Source organism: Podarcis erhardii (genome assembly GCF_964252035.2).
Source record: "Podarcis erhardii genome assembly, chromosome: 5".
Classification (NCBI taxonomy): Eukaryota; Metazoa; Chordata; class Lepidosauria; order Squamata; family Lacertidae; genus Podarcis; species Podarcis erhardii.
The window spans coordinates 54,874,657-54,892,196 of record NC_138509.1 but is presented as its reverse complement, the minus strand read 5'-3'; the positions used below and the strand labels follow the sequence as shown (position 1 = coordinate 54,892,196).

The window sequence follows — 17,540 nt, the reverse complement described above, 5'->3', positions numbered from 1 at the left end:
GAAGATGGATTTGATGACTGTTGCAGTTAAAAATTTTGGACAAACAGTGAATATTTATACAGGAATTAGTCAGGAGCCAACTCAAGAACCTGAATTGATGGAGCAAGTGCAAATGTAGAAGACAGGGGAGGAAGTTGTTGTTGAACTTCAAGCAATACAAATGGAGAAGCCTGAGGCCCCACAGGAGCATAAGCCGTTGTTGTCGAAGGTTAAACCTGGAGTGGGACAGGGGAGATCTGGAGTTGTGGGGGCCCTTAAGTTTGAAGGGTCCTTGAAGCATGTCTTTAAATATCCTCTGGACTACGCTGTTGACTGTGGGGAATGGAACTATGAGGAATGGGCTGATTTCTTGAGGAAAGATGGAGACATTTTCGAGTTGGAACATCCCCGAGATCTACTCTTCAATGAGAAAGGAAAGAAACTAAGAAAGAGATCAACAAAAGAGAAGGTAAAGTGCAAGTATAAACAAGAAGAAGATCTGCAGAAGGGACATGGAAGAGACTTAAGAGCCTCGGACATAAGATTACCAGGTTGATGGACCAGAAGAAAAGGACAATAAGGACTGACATAACCCGAGACCAGGAAAAAGAGACGCTGGATGAAGATTGGATGAAATTTTTTAAAGTTTTATTTTGGAAATTAGTGTAAAATTAATGAATATTAGGAAAAAAGTTGGAAGGAAACTATTTGGCTTTAGTAGAAATAATATGGAGTTATGTACAAATAAGTATTAAGTCTTAAGCTTTAAGGTATTTTATGGTAAGATAATGTTAAAATAAATTAAGGCAAATTGAATGACAGAATATAGTAGTGAAAGATGGAAGGATTTGCTGACTTAATTAACAGGTTAGTTTTTTTAAGATAAATTATTTAATTGAAAATTGAGTGTTATTAGGTGAAAATGCAAAGTTATAATATATTAAGATGAATTATCAAAATAAAAGAAAAAATGGAAAGGATTTGCTGAAATTACTAATTGAACTAGAATACAAAAAAGGGAGGTGTGAGGACGTCAGGGAAACAAGTGAATGAAAGTTAAGATATGGAAAGGATGATGTGGGTTTTTTTCTAAATTGTTTTTATATTATTTTTATTGCTTTTTGTGTGTATTTTGTATTTTTTGTTCTTCTTTTCTTTTTCTCTCTTATATTTCTGTAACCTTTTCGAAACTTCAATAATTTTTTTTTTTTAAAAAAAGATATTCCTTTCATTCCGTCTCCAAAACCATTCTGTCTCCTAGGAACATAGGAAGCTGCCTTACGCATGTAGCTCAGCCTTGTCCACACAGCCTGACAGTGTCTTTTGTGGTTGCAGACAAGGAACATTCCTGGGCTGACCTGGAGATTCCAGGAGGTGAACCTGGCGACTTCTGCATTCAGAGCAGTTGCTCTACCATTGCTTTATGGCCCTTTCCTTAAGTTTTATTTACCGTATATAACAACAATATATTGTTGTTTGTACAGTCTTTGATTCAGAACTTTTGTGTGAGTGATGTATACTGTGGACACTTCAGTGTGTGCAACCTGTATGCACACAGGTGCTCTAGAACTGGAGGGCTTTCCAAGAGAAGGGTCCATAAAAACCATCCCAGGAAGAAGAAAAAGAGTCTGCTAGACTGTTTGTCTCTGACCTTCCGTTGCCATGACACAGATTAACAGTGGCATGGTTGGTTTTGCACACAGGAAGATTCTATGGGCTGTATACACACCTGGACTTGAAAGCCTCCTTGGACCTTGTTTGAGCTTCACTACCTTGTTTTCCACATGCTCAAGCAAGAAGATGCCACATGCCCACGCTCACAGAGGGTGCCCAACACCGACATGATCATATGCAGAACTATGCATTCCTGTATCTCTGGCAATGACAGGACAACCTTTCATGTGGCACTTTGTATTAATCACAACCCTTAAGCCTCAGGTTTTATTTTCAGCAACATAAGTGCCATTACAAGTTGGCAAGCTGCATCCTCCGCTCACTGATAGGAATGTGTCAAGCTACATCTGGGCTTTAATTCTTCATTTTCAAACATTAAATGTCAGGAGCTCAATTAACATTTTCATTAGTGTATATTTATTGTGCTCCTATTGAGGCTACACAGAAGTTTGGGACTGACTCTTCCTTTCCTGTTATCTTTAAAGTAAAAACAAAACAAAACAAGCAGCTTACCTTCCTTTTTATTAGGATGAACTTCTTCATGTCTGCTTTAAAAGTTAGCCACCCTGCAGGGTATGGAATGTTAGGAAATAAAGACACGGTGTCAGTTATTTCACCTGAAAGTCATTGTGTATCATTGTGTTATGTGGCTCATAGATAGTTTTGTTGAGCGAGTGCAGAGATGGGGAACTGCCCTAAAGGAGCAGGATTACAGCCAGTGCCTCTCATATCCTCCCTGCCCATTTTAATGTTGTCTCTGTTTTGCGTTAGTTACTTCTCTGGCTCAGGGTTAGGGAACCTGTGACTCAATCTGCATTGCCAATTGTCAGGGATGGTGACAGCTGTAGTCCACAAGGTCTGCTGAGCCACAGGTTCCCCATTTGTTACCTAAGACATGGAAAAGTTCAGTGCAGAATCCGATACGCCATGAAGGGATATGGTAAACTTTGCTTCAGTTGAGTTAGGAGTGAGTTGGGAGGGATTCTGTTGGTTGTATTTGCTTCTTATTACCTTCCGAGTTTGTTTAATAATATAGAGGTTAATGGAAGGGGAATCACTCTCCCTCATCCAATTCCTACAATTTCATGAAGTGTTCAAGTTAAATGCAAATTAATGCAAATTAATTGGCTCAAGAATCAGATTGTTTTTAAAGGATTTAACGGGGTCCTGTTTGCATGCCTGCTACTTATGGCTGTATGTTCAACCATAACAATTACATGTTGTTGTTGGTTTTTAAAAAACAACCTTATTAAATGGAACACACTCTTTTATAATTTAATTCATTGCAAATAAACCTCAGCATGACTCAGCATAAACACAAATCCACTGAGCCATGTTTTTCAGTTAGTTCATTCCATGTTTTATGGCTTTTCACTCACTCCTTCCACCTGCTCCACAGTGGTTTCCTATAATCTCTGGATTAAGGGCAGGGGAGTACTGCTTTCTGCAGTTGATTTGCTGAGGAAAAAGTGTGATTCCCCTCTAACCACACAGGAGCTTATTATATATGTGTCTGCTTGTATTTCAGGCAATGTGGGTCCAGAATTATCATACACAGATGTTGGCATGTTTGTTTCTTCAGATGGAGGAAACTCCTGGAGACAGGTAATTCCTATAGAGGGTTAAGGAACATCTGAATTTTATGCAAATGTGTGTGTGTGTGTGTGTGTGTGTGTGTGTGTGTTTCTAGTTATTTCATAGGTCTTGGAAGGACTCCACAATTCATGCTATATCTTACATAATTGCAGATCTTTGAGGAAGAGTACAATGTGTGGTTCCTTGACTGGGGTGGAGCACTTGTAGCCATGAAACATACGTCAATGCCCATTGTCCATTTGTGGTAAGGATAATTTCTTTAACATCTTCCTTAACAGAGGAGGTTTTCTTCTAATAGCAGACTTTGAACTGACTCTTTCATGGTTCCTTCCACTGAATAACATTATCAGATGTTCTACCACTTGCTATAGCCCTTTCTTCAGAATATTTCTAAAAATAGAAAAATGATGGTGACTTGCTTAAAGGTACCTTAAAAATTTAACGGTTACTTATTAACACAGTTATTCCTTATATTCCTGATTTGAAAGGGTGAAAAGGCTGTTGAACAGCATTGAAAAACAATTGCATATTAAATAAATGACAATTAAAGCTAATTCCAGATAAGGAAGAGAAATTCCACAACCAGCACATTCTATTATTATTTGTTATTAATTTATTTGATTTATGCATTAAAACAGGAGTTAGTCCCTCTATGTTTAATGGAGATGATTTCCTGGCGGATGTGCACAGGATTGCAACCTTAACTGAGTGGCATTAGGGAAAAAAGCAAGAGTTAACAGACAATATGCAATAGAACAGCCACACATCCCATGTATATATCAACTATGCAATTGCTCTTTGAAAAATCCTCTTTTGCCACTGTGTATAAATAGAATTTCTGTTGGTACTTACAATTATAACACTGCTCTCTGCAATATACATTGCACTGAGTTGTGCTTCTTCTAATGGACTGACCTGCTCCAGCTTCTGAAGCTGTTAATGGAGAAAATTGAAGGGAAAAGAGCTTTCAGGAACTGACATCTAAACACCCTGTGTGTGTTAATCAAAATAATCTTGCAGATGGACACTTGTGCCTCTCTGTACAAAATGAGGCATTATGGCTTTCATTCAAATAATAATACAGCTTTTTAGTAGTCACAGTGTGGAGTTACTAATGAATAGTGTCCTTCAGCTTCTATCACTGATGGTGGGACTGGTGGTCTTGGGGCTTTGAAAGAAGACAATGAACTTTAAGCTGAAAGTTCAAACTTCATTTCTTCAAGCGTTTGGTTTCCCATTATGGCTAGAGATGCTGGAGAGAATTGATCTTTGCAAGTTCCTATGCAAAATAACCTGATCAGCACCTCTCAGGTGAATGTGCAGATCAGAACTTCAATAGCCATCAGATTTTGTACTTCACTGAATGTTGCAATGCTGTGTTGGGGATGGGAAAAGTTAAATGCGTCAGCATACATATTTAACTACTTATTTTGAGGGGAAATGTACATTTGAATATGTATTTTTGCTGAAATGCATTTTTGGGGGTGGGGAGTCACACACAGAATCAAATTATGAAATTATGATGATGGGAAATGGGAAAGTGGTATGCAACAGATATAGACAAATTTGCCTATTCTTAATTATGGGGTCTTTTGCTAAAGTGAAGAATTGCAATTTATTAAGTGATAACCAAAACCACCAGATTAAATAAAATATTTGAAGACACTTCCAATGATATGCTATAATACCATTTTAGCATATTTTCAGTAGGGTTGATCTAAAGGAGCGTGGGGTGGGTGTGCTCACTCCCCCATGAAACTATTTCATTTTAGTGATCTTTGGTGGCAGACAAGGATTAAAATGGTCAGCTCTTTTAAAGTGGTAGGCAGAACAGTTTTCACTGTGTTTTGCTAAGAGAAGGAGACTGATCACAATTTCACACTGAATCTTTCTTTCTAGAGGAGTGCTGCTCTTCCAATGAAAGCTTTCTGTTCTCTGAAATGTTGCCTTTCAATATAAAAAAGATTTGCATTAGTCCTGTTTTCCAATGTTATAGACATTTTCTTAGCTCCAAAGAAACTAACTGAATAACCAGCAATTTGTTCATTTGTTTTATTTTATTTTATTTATGAGCCTTTAAGAGCCTGCTTTTAGATAGCTGAACAAGATATAGATGTTAAAATAAAATCTATCCATCAATAAGCTGTCATGCTGTACTGTCAAGCAGATTTAAATTTTCAGTTCCAAATCCAATTTTCAATTCATCTGTCTTTGGAATCTAAATGCATTGACTGACTTGTTGCTCACTAATCAGTTGATTAGAGGGAAGGGATCTGCATGGTGTTTTTTTTATATAATGTATGCTGATGTTCAAGTATGTCATTAGAGGTTCCTGAGGATCCAATCTTTACAAATTCCTCTACATCATCACCTGATCCGCAACTCTCAGACAACTCTCTCAGAGCTGTGAGCACCAAACTCACTTCCAGTCAGCAGAGCACAGCAGAGCATGAACCACACGAATGACAGCTTCTGTAGAATAACTTCCTTTATTCTCTACAGCTACTATACAAACTAACTACAGACTAAATGGAGACGTTGGACTGCACTGAGTGTTACAGCTGCATGAGCAGCGACCTTATCTATATACAGATAACACTCAGACTCCCCTTTGAAGTCAGGCTGGAGCGGAATAAGTACCGTATTTTTCGCCCTATAGGACGCACTTTTCCCCCTCCAAAAATGAAGGGGAAATGTGTGTGCGTCCTGTGGGGTGAATGCAGGCTTTCGGTGAAGCCTGGAGAGCGAGAGGGGTCGGTGCACACCGACCCCTCTTGCTCTCCAGGCTTCGCAGACCTCTCCGCAAGCAGCGGGAGCGCTCCCACTGCTTGTGGAGAGTTGCCTGCGTGCTGAAGCCTGCGCGCGCTGAGCTCAGTGCGTCCAGGCTTCGCGGACCTCTCAGCAAGCAGCGGGACCGCTCCCGCTGCTTGCGGAGAGTTGCTTGCGTGCTGAAGCCTGCGTGCGCTGAGCTCAGCGCATCCAGGCTTCGTGGACCTCTCAGCAAGCAGCGGGAGCCAGCGCTGGGCTCCCACAGCTTGCAGAGAGCTGCCTGTTTGGGGGCTGGGGTCGGGGGAAACTCGGGCGGGCCTCCCCCGCCCCAGCCCCACGCCTGGGGGAAAAATAATTTCCCCCCCTTTATTTCCCCCCCAAAAAACTAGGTGCGCCTTATGGGACGGTGCATCCTATAGGGCGAAAAATACGGTAATGAGCAAAATCCGCCCCCTCCTCTCTGAAACATCAGCAGATTCTTGCAATGGGAGGGGTGAAATATCCTCACCAGGTTGGTGACCTTCACTGCCTCCTGCAAAAGAGAGTTCCATAGTTTAACTATGCAGTGGGTGACAAAGTACTTGCTTTTTTTCTGTCCCGAATATTCAAACATTCAGCTTCACTGGATGTCTATGAGTTCTAGTGTTATGAGAGAAGGAGGGTATATATGTAGGAATGGGATGGAATGGTTATTAGAGGTGAAAAAAATATTTGAAAGAGACGGACCATATGTTGACAGGTTTGCCCAAGGCTTGATTCTATGAAACTTCCTCCACCATCAAGACTTTAAGACTTTGACTTGGCTTTTCTGGGATTTACAGAAGGATAGTGTGGATTCCACAGGGGCTTCTGCTTTTTGAATCCAAAACTCAGTGAAGACAGTTCTGCAGGGGGAAAAGAAATCTCATCAAATATAGCCACGAACTACAGTGGAATAAGCAGAGTAAAATCCTACCCATTGTAAATAAGGATCAAATTTTGTGCGGTAGTTCTGTGTGGTTCCTCTCCAATTTATTTTTTTTAATCAAATGCAGCTTTGAAGGCTGCACTTGGGGTCATTTGTGTGAAGAGAGGGGTTTTTCCTCTCCTATTGTTTTCTCACCAAAAATCTCCACACACCCCCAGTGTGTGTGTGTGTTTGTGTGAGGAATGGGGTGGTGATATTGTAGCTGGATGAAAAGGGTCTATGAAGCCTTTGCTTTGTTCCTCCTTTCCAAATTGCCACCTCTGGGGCCACATTTAATTTGTAAAAATAAGTAAATAAAAATGTCAGAGAAAACCTTCAACATGACTGGCCATCACTTGTTGTTTGGTCCTACTGAAGGGACCAAGCATAGTTCTTAGCCATCTTACATAAAAATACCTCACTTATGTATGCTCACCTGCAAACAGAGATATACATTTTTGTATAGTTAAGGTCAGCAGCTGCAGATGTATTCACTAGACAATTAAAATGTGTAGTTTGTTCTTCCTTGTGCTCCATTCCTCCAACTATAACTAGGATAATTTCTATGCTTAATTCTGGAATTGGAATATGCATGGTTTGCCTCAGGGTTCACCTACTCCAATTCAATTGCTTTCCCTCTTCTTTTACATTACTGGTGAGCTGACGTGCATTGATCAAACAGGAGAAAAGTAATATTGATACTATTGTGCATAAGAATGAATCAGGATTCTTTTTTGACATGTTTTTTGATGTGCATGTGTGCTCATGTGCATATGTAAATAATCTTGATGCAATTATATTGACAGAAATAATCTTGATGCAATTGTGTTGACTGCTTTTTCGCAGTAGCTTCTTAACATACACAAGTGCACATGCACACTGGTAAAATTATATATACTGCCTTATCAAGTTTTCCAGTCTCTGTCACTTTTGCATGTGCTCACTCATAAACTTATCTATATCTGTACTAAAAAAAATCCCCACTTTTAATATGTTCTTGAAAACATATTTTAAAGTTCATTTTATCTGAAAATGTGGATTTCTAAATTCATTTTTCTTACACACACACACACACACACACACACACACACTTTTGTTCATGTTTCTTTAAAACAAAAAACAAGAACTCTCTCTGAATATTTGTTTGTAGATCACATTGTCCACAGGACCACAGATTGGTCCTGGAGGTGTGGATTAAGTCAGGTCATATCAGAAAGCAGAAGATTGGATTCCTCAAGCATTCCTAGTTCAGCGATGTTTGACAAGATAATTCAATGTGTTGTATTCCCAGAACACTTTATTTATTTATTTTTGCTTGAGTTTTCATATTTCAGTCCGCATACATTCTTACTCGCAGAGTTGCAATACATCCACACTATGTTTCTTTCCTTTTTGAATAACAGTTGAAGTTTTAACTTTGTACCTAACACAATGCATATTTAAATCAAGAACATAAAACCTCCCTTTGATTATTTTTTAAAAAACCCATTCACTCCTGCAACAAACTAATAGGCAATAGTTGCCTGCACTTGCTGAATTGACGTCTTCTGTTGCAGGATCCAGTTTCTCCTGATTGGAGCTAAGCTGGTATTCAATTTGGGCAGCACCATCCCTCTTTGACTTTGATGACTGTTCATGGCACGTTATTTCTTCAAAGTGCCTCAAAGCACAGCATTAATTAATAAGAAGTCAAGGCAGTGAAGATTGGCGCCTGTTTATAAATCCAGCTATTGTCGCTCACCATCCTCAGAAGGTGCTTAATTACTTTGGAAATGGCTCCAGTGAAACCCTTTTATGTGCATTTATCTCCTCTCTCTCAATCCCAGGGTGAGTTTCGATGAAGGAAGGACCTGGAATAAATATGGCTTCACATCAAAACCTCTCTTTGTGGATGGGTCCCTCGTGGAGCCAGGCATAGAATCACAGATAATGACGTAAGTTGTGGAGTTAATCAAGGTGCCTTGGCAAGACAGTGGATTTGTGCCTCTTTGGCTGGGTTCATTTCAGGGCGAGGCTGTCTGTATGCTGGCTCTTATGCTTCATTAATAATTGTATCCTCTCTGTCCCCAACCCCCAATGGCTTTGATAGTTGCACTTCTGTAGTACATTGTTTCCTTGGATGCCAGATCAAATGCATGCAATGCAGAAACAAGCTCCCCTTATTTACAGAACCGATCAAAGTCTAGGTCACCAGTTCTCTCTTATACGCAGTGGCTAAACAATCTGATTTCTGTCGACATGCTCCTGATTTTCATGCTCACGGTAAATGGGAGTTTTAGTTTATCTCATCCATCTCATTTGTGCCTTGAACTTTGATTTTCAGTGCACAGTTTGAGGCATTTGTTTTGTCCTATAAGCCCTTAATAGCTCCAGAGGTTAAGCCCAACATTAGCCTTACCTGTAGGGATAAGGAGAAATTCAATTCAGTTTGCATTTTAAGTTTGCAGTTCAAGTTTGCATCCACACTTTCCAAAACAATATTGAAACCAAAACACAGCCAACCTCTGAAATTCAATTTCCTCTGAATTTTGAAATGCAGTTCTCCACCCAAGTAATGTGTATAATCATGAATATTGGTATACTAGAGTGAAACATAAATGTATATATTAGTGAAAGGAACATACAAAGATGCATCATTTTAGGGGAAAGTGTTTTGCAAAAATTAGGTAATATTGCATAGATGATGTGTATATTAAGGGGAATTCACAATTAAAAGTTGATGATTTTTCCTGAGGGCCTTAAAAAAATAATCAAAAACCTATGTGGAAATGTTGAGAACTGAACGTAAGATTGGGGGGAAATGAGAAACCAAAATGGACAGATTTGCCCATTCCTATTCATCCATACTCGCCTCTTGTCTGGACCTAAGAATATGTCTGAACAAGCTGTAGGACCTTTATTAGGCATTAGCTTTTTTATTAGTTTTATTAAATATAGTTTATTAAACTTATTCATCACTTCACGTAGCCAAAAGGCATCCCAAAGAAAATTACAAGAAAAATAAAATACAATATTACATATCATTAAAACAAGGCAAATAAACAAATAGTGTTCATCCATGATACTCATCTACATTGAGAATGAACACTAGAAACAGCTGCTGATATTTAGACCATTTATATTGTCCAAATGCTAGGATTTGAAGTTTGATGTTTATCGTGTTTTTAATATTCTGTTGGGAGCCGCCCAGAATGGCTGGGGAAACCCCTCCAGATGGGTGGGGTATAAATAATAAATAATAAATAATAAATAATAAATTATTCATTCATTCATTCATTCATTCATTTATTTATTTATTTATTTATTTATTGGCATTGAAAAGATGACAGTCATTCGCAAGCAAACTTCCATGGGGATAGCATTCCCTGACTGGAGGGCAGCCATGGAAAAAGCCTATTCTCTTGTTACTCCCCTATAAATATCTCTTGGAGGGGTCACACAGAAAAGGGCATAGGATGTTGGTTCCAGGTTCTAGGGAGGCTCAGGTCCATATGCTGGATTGCTGCTGCAGCTGCCACATCTACTCCTTCAGAACTTCTCTGGTCAATTTAATGTAGAATTATTGCTGCTTTCAGACTCTAAAAGAGTCATTGACAAGAACAGTGGGGAGATCTCTTTACATTAACCTGCTTGGACTACCAATTTCCTTTTCAAAAACTGTATTCTAGTGCAACAAGGTGAAGAAACTCTATGTTAAAATAAGTACGCTGTAGAAGCATGCCGTTTCTAGTACTAAGCCAATCTTACTATAGGGGAAAGGATTCAGCCAGCATATTTGGTAAAGGCAAGCAGCTTATTTTAAAGTGACAAGCCATTAAGCTTTATCTTGGTTTGGCTACTTCACACCTGAGAGAGTGCAATGTGCTTAGATTCCTTATTATGTTGTTAGCAGTGGCTTCTCAGTTTGTCCAGTGGATAATGATATGTCAGCAGGAGACAAAGCTACGGTTTCACAAAATGGTCTGTTTCTCTTCCTCTTTTTTTGTTTGTAGGTATGTCAGGATTTTATTTCCAAGGAAATGTGGCTGCACTGGAAATGTGAAAACAGTCGTTATCTATAGCAAAATTGCTGTGTGGGTGGGTGGATGAGTGTTAGATATGGCACCTGGAAAAGAAAAACACACCCCAGCTTCTGCTTTCATAAAAGTGATGTCAAGTGAAAGCCAGTGTTCTGGATGTGTGAGACAGAAGCAGGGGAGTATGGATAGCTATCAAAGGGAGCACTGAACAATCTACACTGGGTAGATTTATTCCATACACTCAGCATTTCCAGACAGCTGAAAACTTCCTAACCTAGGAGACATCATCATGTCAGTACAGTGGTACCTCGGGTTACGCACTTAATTCGTTCCGGAGGTCTGTACTTAACCTGAAACTGTTCTTAACCTGAAGCACCACTTTAGCTAATGGGGGCCTCCTGCTGGTGCTGCCACGCCGGAGCACAATTTCTGTTCTCATCCTGAAGCAAAGTTCTTAACCTGAAGCACTATTTCTGGGCTAGTGGAGTCTGTAACCTGAAGCGTATGTAACCCAAGGTTCCACTGTATAAAATAGCTTGTATAAAATACAATATTTTCCTAGATTTAGCTTTCCCAAAAGCTCACATCATGACAATAGTCTATTATTTCCCTACTGTAGCCAAGACTTAGCAATAAAGCAATTTATTTCACTTCATCATAGTTCATTGGCAGTGCAGCTAACAGTCTTCTTGCTTTCAGTTCAGCTTCTTCTGTCTCTTGAGTCTAGATCCCCTGCAACACTCTCCATCTTGGCTTCTTTCTTCTGATTTCTGACCCTTGGTGTACCCGGGTTTCTCTTCCCCTTTCAGCTTCTTGAAATTTACCTTCTATGACTTTTTGAATCCTCTGGCAAGAGCAGCCTCTAAACAGAAAGCATCCATTCTACAACTGAGAACTGGCACAAAATGGCCAAAAAGTTCCATTCCTTCGCAGCATGTTTAGCATTAATGTGCTTTTGAGGGTGTGGGGTGTGCACCCCCCATTTCCATTTGCTTTGCAACCTCTTTTAAAGCCAAATACATGTACATAGATAATTAGCCTGTTGTGCGATTAATTGCTCAAGCAATTACCCGAGGATTTATCTTGATACCAAATTATGATGGGTTTCCCCATATTGATGTAGAATGAATTACTGGCTAACTCTGTTCCAAATGCTTGGCTTCCCAAGCTTCATGATGAAGATAATCTTACGAGATGTTTCTGTTCCCTAAAGATAAAGCATTTCAGGCTGCAAACATAACTCTGTCTCAAACGTGCTTTGATAAGAGACTACAAAGTGCGCAATTGAGCTAGTCTAGATTTCAGTTCACAGTTCAGTTTTCAGGGCTATATGAGGCTGGACAACAGTGCCTGGCTCACGATTCAGAGGCTTAGCTCTCCTCTTTTCATTTAATCATTGAACCTTGAACCACAGAGTCCAGCTCTGTCCTTGGGATAGGCCCTAAAGCACTAGGCAAGCGGACATAAGAATATGTTGCAGAGTGCAAGCCTTTTATTCTGCTATCAATGCCATACCTGCTTTTGATCAGAATGGAAATGTCCCTTGTCAAGGCTGAGAGTCTGTCAGCCTTTCATGAACAAGAGTAAGCAAAGAAAAACACAAAAAACCCAGAATAATAAATTTAAAAAACAAAACAAAGAAGGAATGATATGCTTGGGGGAAATGCCATTAAAAATTAATGCTCAGTTCCCTCTCTCTTCTCGTTCAGAGCTATTTTTCATGTAACCAGGAATCCTTTTGAAGCAAATGTCACACAAAGCTGTTTGGAACATCGGAGACACATTTTGGAAGAAGGCCCCCCCCCCCAATTCTAAAGCCTTGATTTGTCGTTCAGCAAACTTGTATTTTGATATTCCATTAATGTCTCTTCCCATCTTTCTTTCCCTTTTTTGCAGGCGCAACCAACTGACTAATCTGTAAATCCGGCCTGAATAGAACACCCTTGTAATTATATGTTCAGCAGATTATGCCGCTAATTGCACTTGGCGTATTTGGTAGCTTGGAGATCACTCCTTGGCATGGCATTTGCTGTGTTTTCACACTCATGCCAACCCTTTAAGGAAAATGCCTCTTCCATTGTTAAGCAGTTGAATGGCCATTTTCTAAACGGTTTCAGCACCTAGACAGAGATGGAATCAAGATCTTCGTTGTAGCTATTAAGATAAATTAGCATTCAGCATCTGGGTTTCTCCTGTCCATCTCATTTCCCTCACTTATTTTGAGAAGTCTCCATCACAGCTAGGTGGGAAATCTTTCTCAGTGCATTTGTAGGCACTCCACTGAGAGAAGAGAACAATGCACATCTCTCTCTCTCTCTCTCTCTCTCTCTCTCTCTCTCTCTCCCTCCCTCCCTCCCTCCCTCCCTCCCTCCCTCCCTCTCCTTCTCCCTGTGTGTGTGTGTGTGTGTGTGTGTGTGGTCTGGGTCTGGCTGGCTTTTTATGACATTACTCAACATTGCAGTGTAATGGCTTCTATTTAATTGCTGCCTATGGCCACCATTTTTGTGCTGGGATGTCCATGACACACTGTTGGGTGTAATTCTGACTATCAGTGGTTCACACTTGGTAGAGCAATCTTCTATTGCTGCTAGGACATTCACCTGTAACTTGTTTATGTTTTTCCTGGGATGTCTGAAAGATAGTGACAACAGTTTGTGGTGCTAATGTTATTTCCCCTAGTGGTCTTTGCAGTATTCAGTCCCAGTCTTCACCAAGCAAAATGGCAGCCATTAAGCCTCATCCATTCAGTGGGATTTGGGACAGAGCTGTAAGGATGTGCGTGCCATATACATTAATTAGACAAAAGTTATTCACTGTGTGCGAAGACTTACCTGGGGCTAAGCCCCATTGAATTCATTGGGACTTGAATAGACATAATGAAGATTCAGACAGGTGGATACTCCTGTTCTTCTGAAGAGCCCCAGAAGGTTACTGGCATTAATTTCATAAAGACTTGTCACTGGAAAAAACATGGTTCAGACTGTGGTTTGTAATGCAAAATGTGAGCACAACAGAAAGACATCATAATAAAATTGACAACAGTTTACATCCATAATAGACACACATGAAAACTCCCATTTGCCTAGCATGCTCAAGCATTTCTGTCATACTTGAGCACAGGTATGTCACAAGTGGAGAAATTGAGTCGTCTCTCTCACTGATGCATCTTTCTGTTCCCCACATCCTTCCCTCCCACTGTGCTGTGAACTAGGGCAGCAGAGGAAGTATGTACTGTAATCAGGGAAGGATTTGTGTGACCGCAGAGGTGAAGCATCCCCTGTCTCACCGTCTGCCGATGGGGAAAGGGTGCCCACCACTGCCATCTGGATTTGTTGAGGCAGCTCAATACTCATTGCTTAGAGTCTGTTTACAGTCATACCTCGGGTTAAATGTGCTTCAGGTTGAGCACTTTCAGGTTACGCTCCGCGGCGACCCAGAAGTAATGGAACACATTACTTCCGAGTTTCGCCACTTGCACATGCGCAGTCAAAATGACATCACGCGCATGTGCGGAAGTGGCAAATCGCAACCTGTGCACGCGCAGACGTGGGTTCCATTTGCTTCTGGATGCGAACGGGGCTCCGGAACGGATCACGTTCGTATCCAGAGGTACCACTGTACTTCATGCTACTATTTTACCATCAGTTAATTTTCCCCTGTTTTGTTCTATGCAATAAACTAGCTGTATAAGTTTTTTGTTTTTTTTTAAATGCTGTAAATAAAGACTACAATGGGCAATTTAGAGTTCGCTTTAGAAACATCTCCCGCTGTCCTCCAGATGCCTCTGAATAGGACTTGTTGAGAAAGAATGGTGGGAGACAGCTATTGCCTTTATGTCCTGCTTTTGAGCTTCCCAGAGACATCTAGTTATCCACCATGGGAAACAGGATGCTGGATGAGTCATGCCTTTGGGTGTATTCAGAAGAGCTCTCCTTATGCTTATATCATGGGCCTCCAATGATGGTGAAAACCAGTGTGTGTGAGGCTGATCCTTTCCTTATTTACTGTAGCCCTCATTGATTACTACATTATGACAACAATAGAATCTTTGCCAACAGATCACACATATCCATATATACAGATGACATATGTTCTGGCATACATGATGTGCATGATGACTTCAGATGAATTTCTTCCCATGTTACTCTTTTAATCAGAAACCCTTTGTCATTCTGACAGTTCTAATGATCTAAGTGGATGAGGTAGAAGGCCACCCCACCTTTTCAGGCAGACCTTGTCTGGCCTAGCCACTCCACTTCCTCCTTTAAAATTCCTCCCTCATCAAGCACTGCCCAAATCAAATGATCAATTATCAATTCATCCAGTAATAATTTGGTGATAAATTTATCACATATGTGCATGTTTCCATTTGATGTGTACAGCTTTTACATGCTTAAGGAGTATCTGCAGTAGCCATTTCCCCCAAACCAGCTGTGGTTTGGCTTGGCATCTCATATGTACCAAGCCACTATGTCTCTCTCTCCTTCCCCACCATATGACTTCTGCTTTGGTAAAACTTGCTTGCCTGAGCAACCTTAAATCATCCTTAGTCTGATGCATGGCGATGGTGTGGCTTCTTGTGGCTGCTGTGTTCATAGGGAGAATTCTGCCTCAGTATGGGCAGATGGAGTCCTGGTCCTTTTTGTTCAATAATTCTAATTGTTATTATTTTGTGTGTGTGGTGGTGGTGGTGGTGGGTTTTTACATGATACCACAGAAGTTAGTTTGTTGACTGGCAGGAATCCATTAAAGACTAGCTTGTCTTCAATACCAGCTCATAACTTGTCCAGAATACATTAATTATTGTTTTATGTATAGTTTACTTCTATGAATATTTTTATGTTTCTCTCCATGCATCACTTTCCCCATAATTTTTAGCCTTATTTACTTTGCTGGAGTATATAGTCACTAAGTTGTACCCTCTACCCTCAAGATAACAATCTCGAGACCACTGTACAAATTTAATCAAATGATTGAAAGGCTTCTAAGTAGTTCTTCCAAGACTCTATTTATTGTTTAATGAAAGAATTATGGAGTGTTTGGTTAGAAGATCTTACTTTTAAGCTGTCATCTTTCATCTTTTATGTCTCCTTTATTTCCACCCTCTTCTCCATGTGCATTATCTTGCCAATGATTAGATAATTTAACTCTGGCTCCCCTTCTACTCTCTCTCATTCTCAATCCGTGTCTGCTTCAATTAGGTCCTGGTTCTTTGACTTACTTTCCTGCCATCCAATTTCTCTTTAACCAGTGACCTCCGTGAACGCTAATTCTATCTAAACCCTAATAAAAAACAATCAGGAGGTTACACAGCCCATTAGGCTGGCTTCAGAGCTGTAATTCATGTTTTATTCATGTCCCAGCTTTCACCCTCCAACGATAAAGGCAAGCCTACTAGCTAAAGCTGTGCGCGCATGCATGTTTATCTGTTGCTTACTGTATACAGCTGCTTTGTATTGAACCTGACCTGGAATCAACCTTGCAAGTATGGCATGGAGTACATCAAAGCAAATAGCGGGTAACTACTGAACTAGTGCTGTGTGGCACTGTGGGTTAAACCACAGAACCTAGGACTTGCCGATCAGAAGGTCGGCGGTTCGAATCCCTGCGACGGGGTGAGCTCCCGTTGCTCGGTCCCTGCTCCTGCCAACCTAGCAGTTCGAAAGCATGTCAAAGTGCAAGTAGATCAGTAGGTACTGCTCCGGCGGGAAGGTAAACAGCATTTCCGTGCGCTGCTCTGGTTCGCCACAAGTGGCTTAGTCATGCTGGCCACATGACCCGGAAGCTGTACGCCGGCTCCCTCGGCCAATAAAGCGAGATGAGCACCGTAGCCCCAGAGTCGGCCACGACTAGACCTAATGGTCAGGGGTCCCTTTACCTTTGCCTTTACTGAACTAGCAGAGCACAGGGACAAGCAGAAAAGAACCCAAGTCACTTGTGTAAGTGCGGACGCATCCACACTTCCACTTGACCCACACTACCTAGGCATGGGTAGTTTTTCCTTTGCACCACTTCTTTCCAGGGGAAAGTCCACTCTTTGGTGACACATCAGAACAAATGGCAATCCAGGGGAAACCCCAATTGCCATTTGCTTCAACTGAGTGCTAAAGAGTGGTTTCCCCTGGGGATAAGCAGCAGGACCAGAGGAAGTGTGGATAAGCCTGTGTAGTGGTATATGAAGCATTGTGCAATGGTAGCTGCACATGTAGCTCAGTGCTCCCCTTTTCTGGGTTTAAATGGCTTTTCAGCAGGACTGGCTCTGCTTTAATTGACTGCTTATGCTAGGTAACCTAGAAACCTAAAAATATTTTGTTTGGAACCTACTCAAACCCCCAGAGGGGAATGCTTCAGATCCCAAGTGAAGCCTCCCCCCCCCCCCGAAGCTTTATATGTCTTTCCATTTACTACAGTGGGGGGAAATGGCTCTAATAGGTTTTATCCATCACAGGATTTCTGTTTCAGAGGGTTGTGTTCCAGAGCTGAATTTTAGGGCATAGGGGAGGGACATGGGCTGGGAGGGGGACAGGTTCAGGAGATTTGTACAGGGGGAGTTTGAT

The 17,540-nt window shown here is 40.8% G+C and overlaps 1 protein-coding gene across 1 annotated transcript in view; it reads left to right on the top strand.

Moving 5' to 3' along the window:
- SORCS3 (sortilin related VPS10 domain containing receptor 3) overlaps positions 1-17,540 on the top strand; it is a 419,522-nt gene that overhangs the window by 338,802 nt on the left and 63,180 nt on the right. The window contains exons 12-14 of the mRNA XM_081863378.1: positions 3,182-3,258; positions 3,402-3,493; positions 8,791-8,898. Of these exons, the coding sequence (XP_081719504.1) occupies positions 3,182-3,258; positions 3,402-3,493; positions 8,791-8,898 (277 nt within the window). The remainder of the gene's footprint in view (positions 1-3,181; positions 3,259-3,401; positions 3,494-8,790; positions 8,899-17,540) is intronic.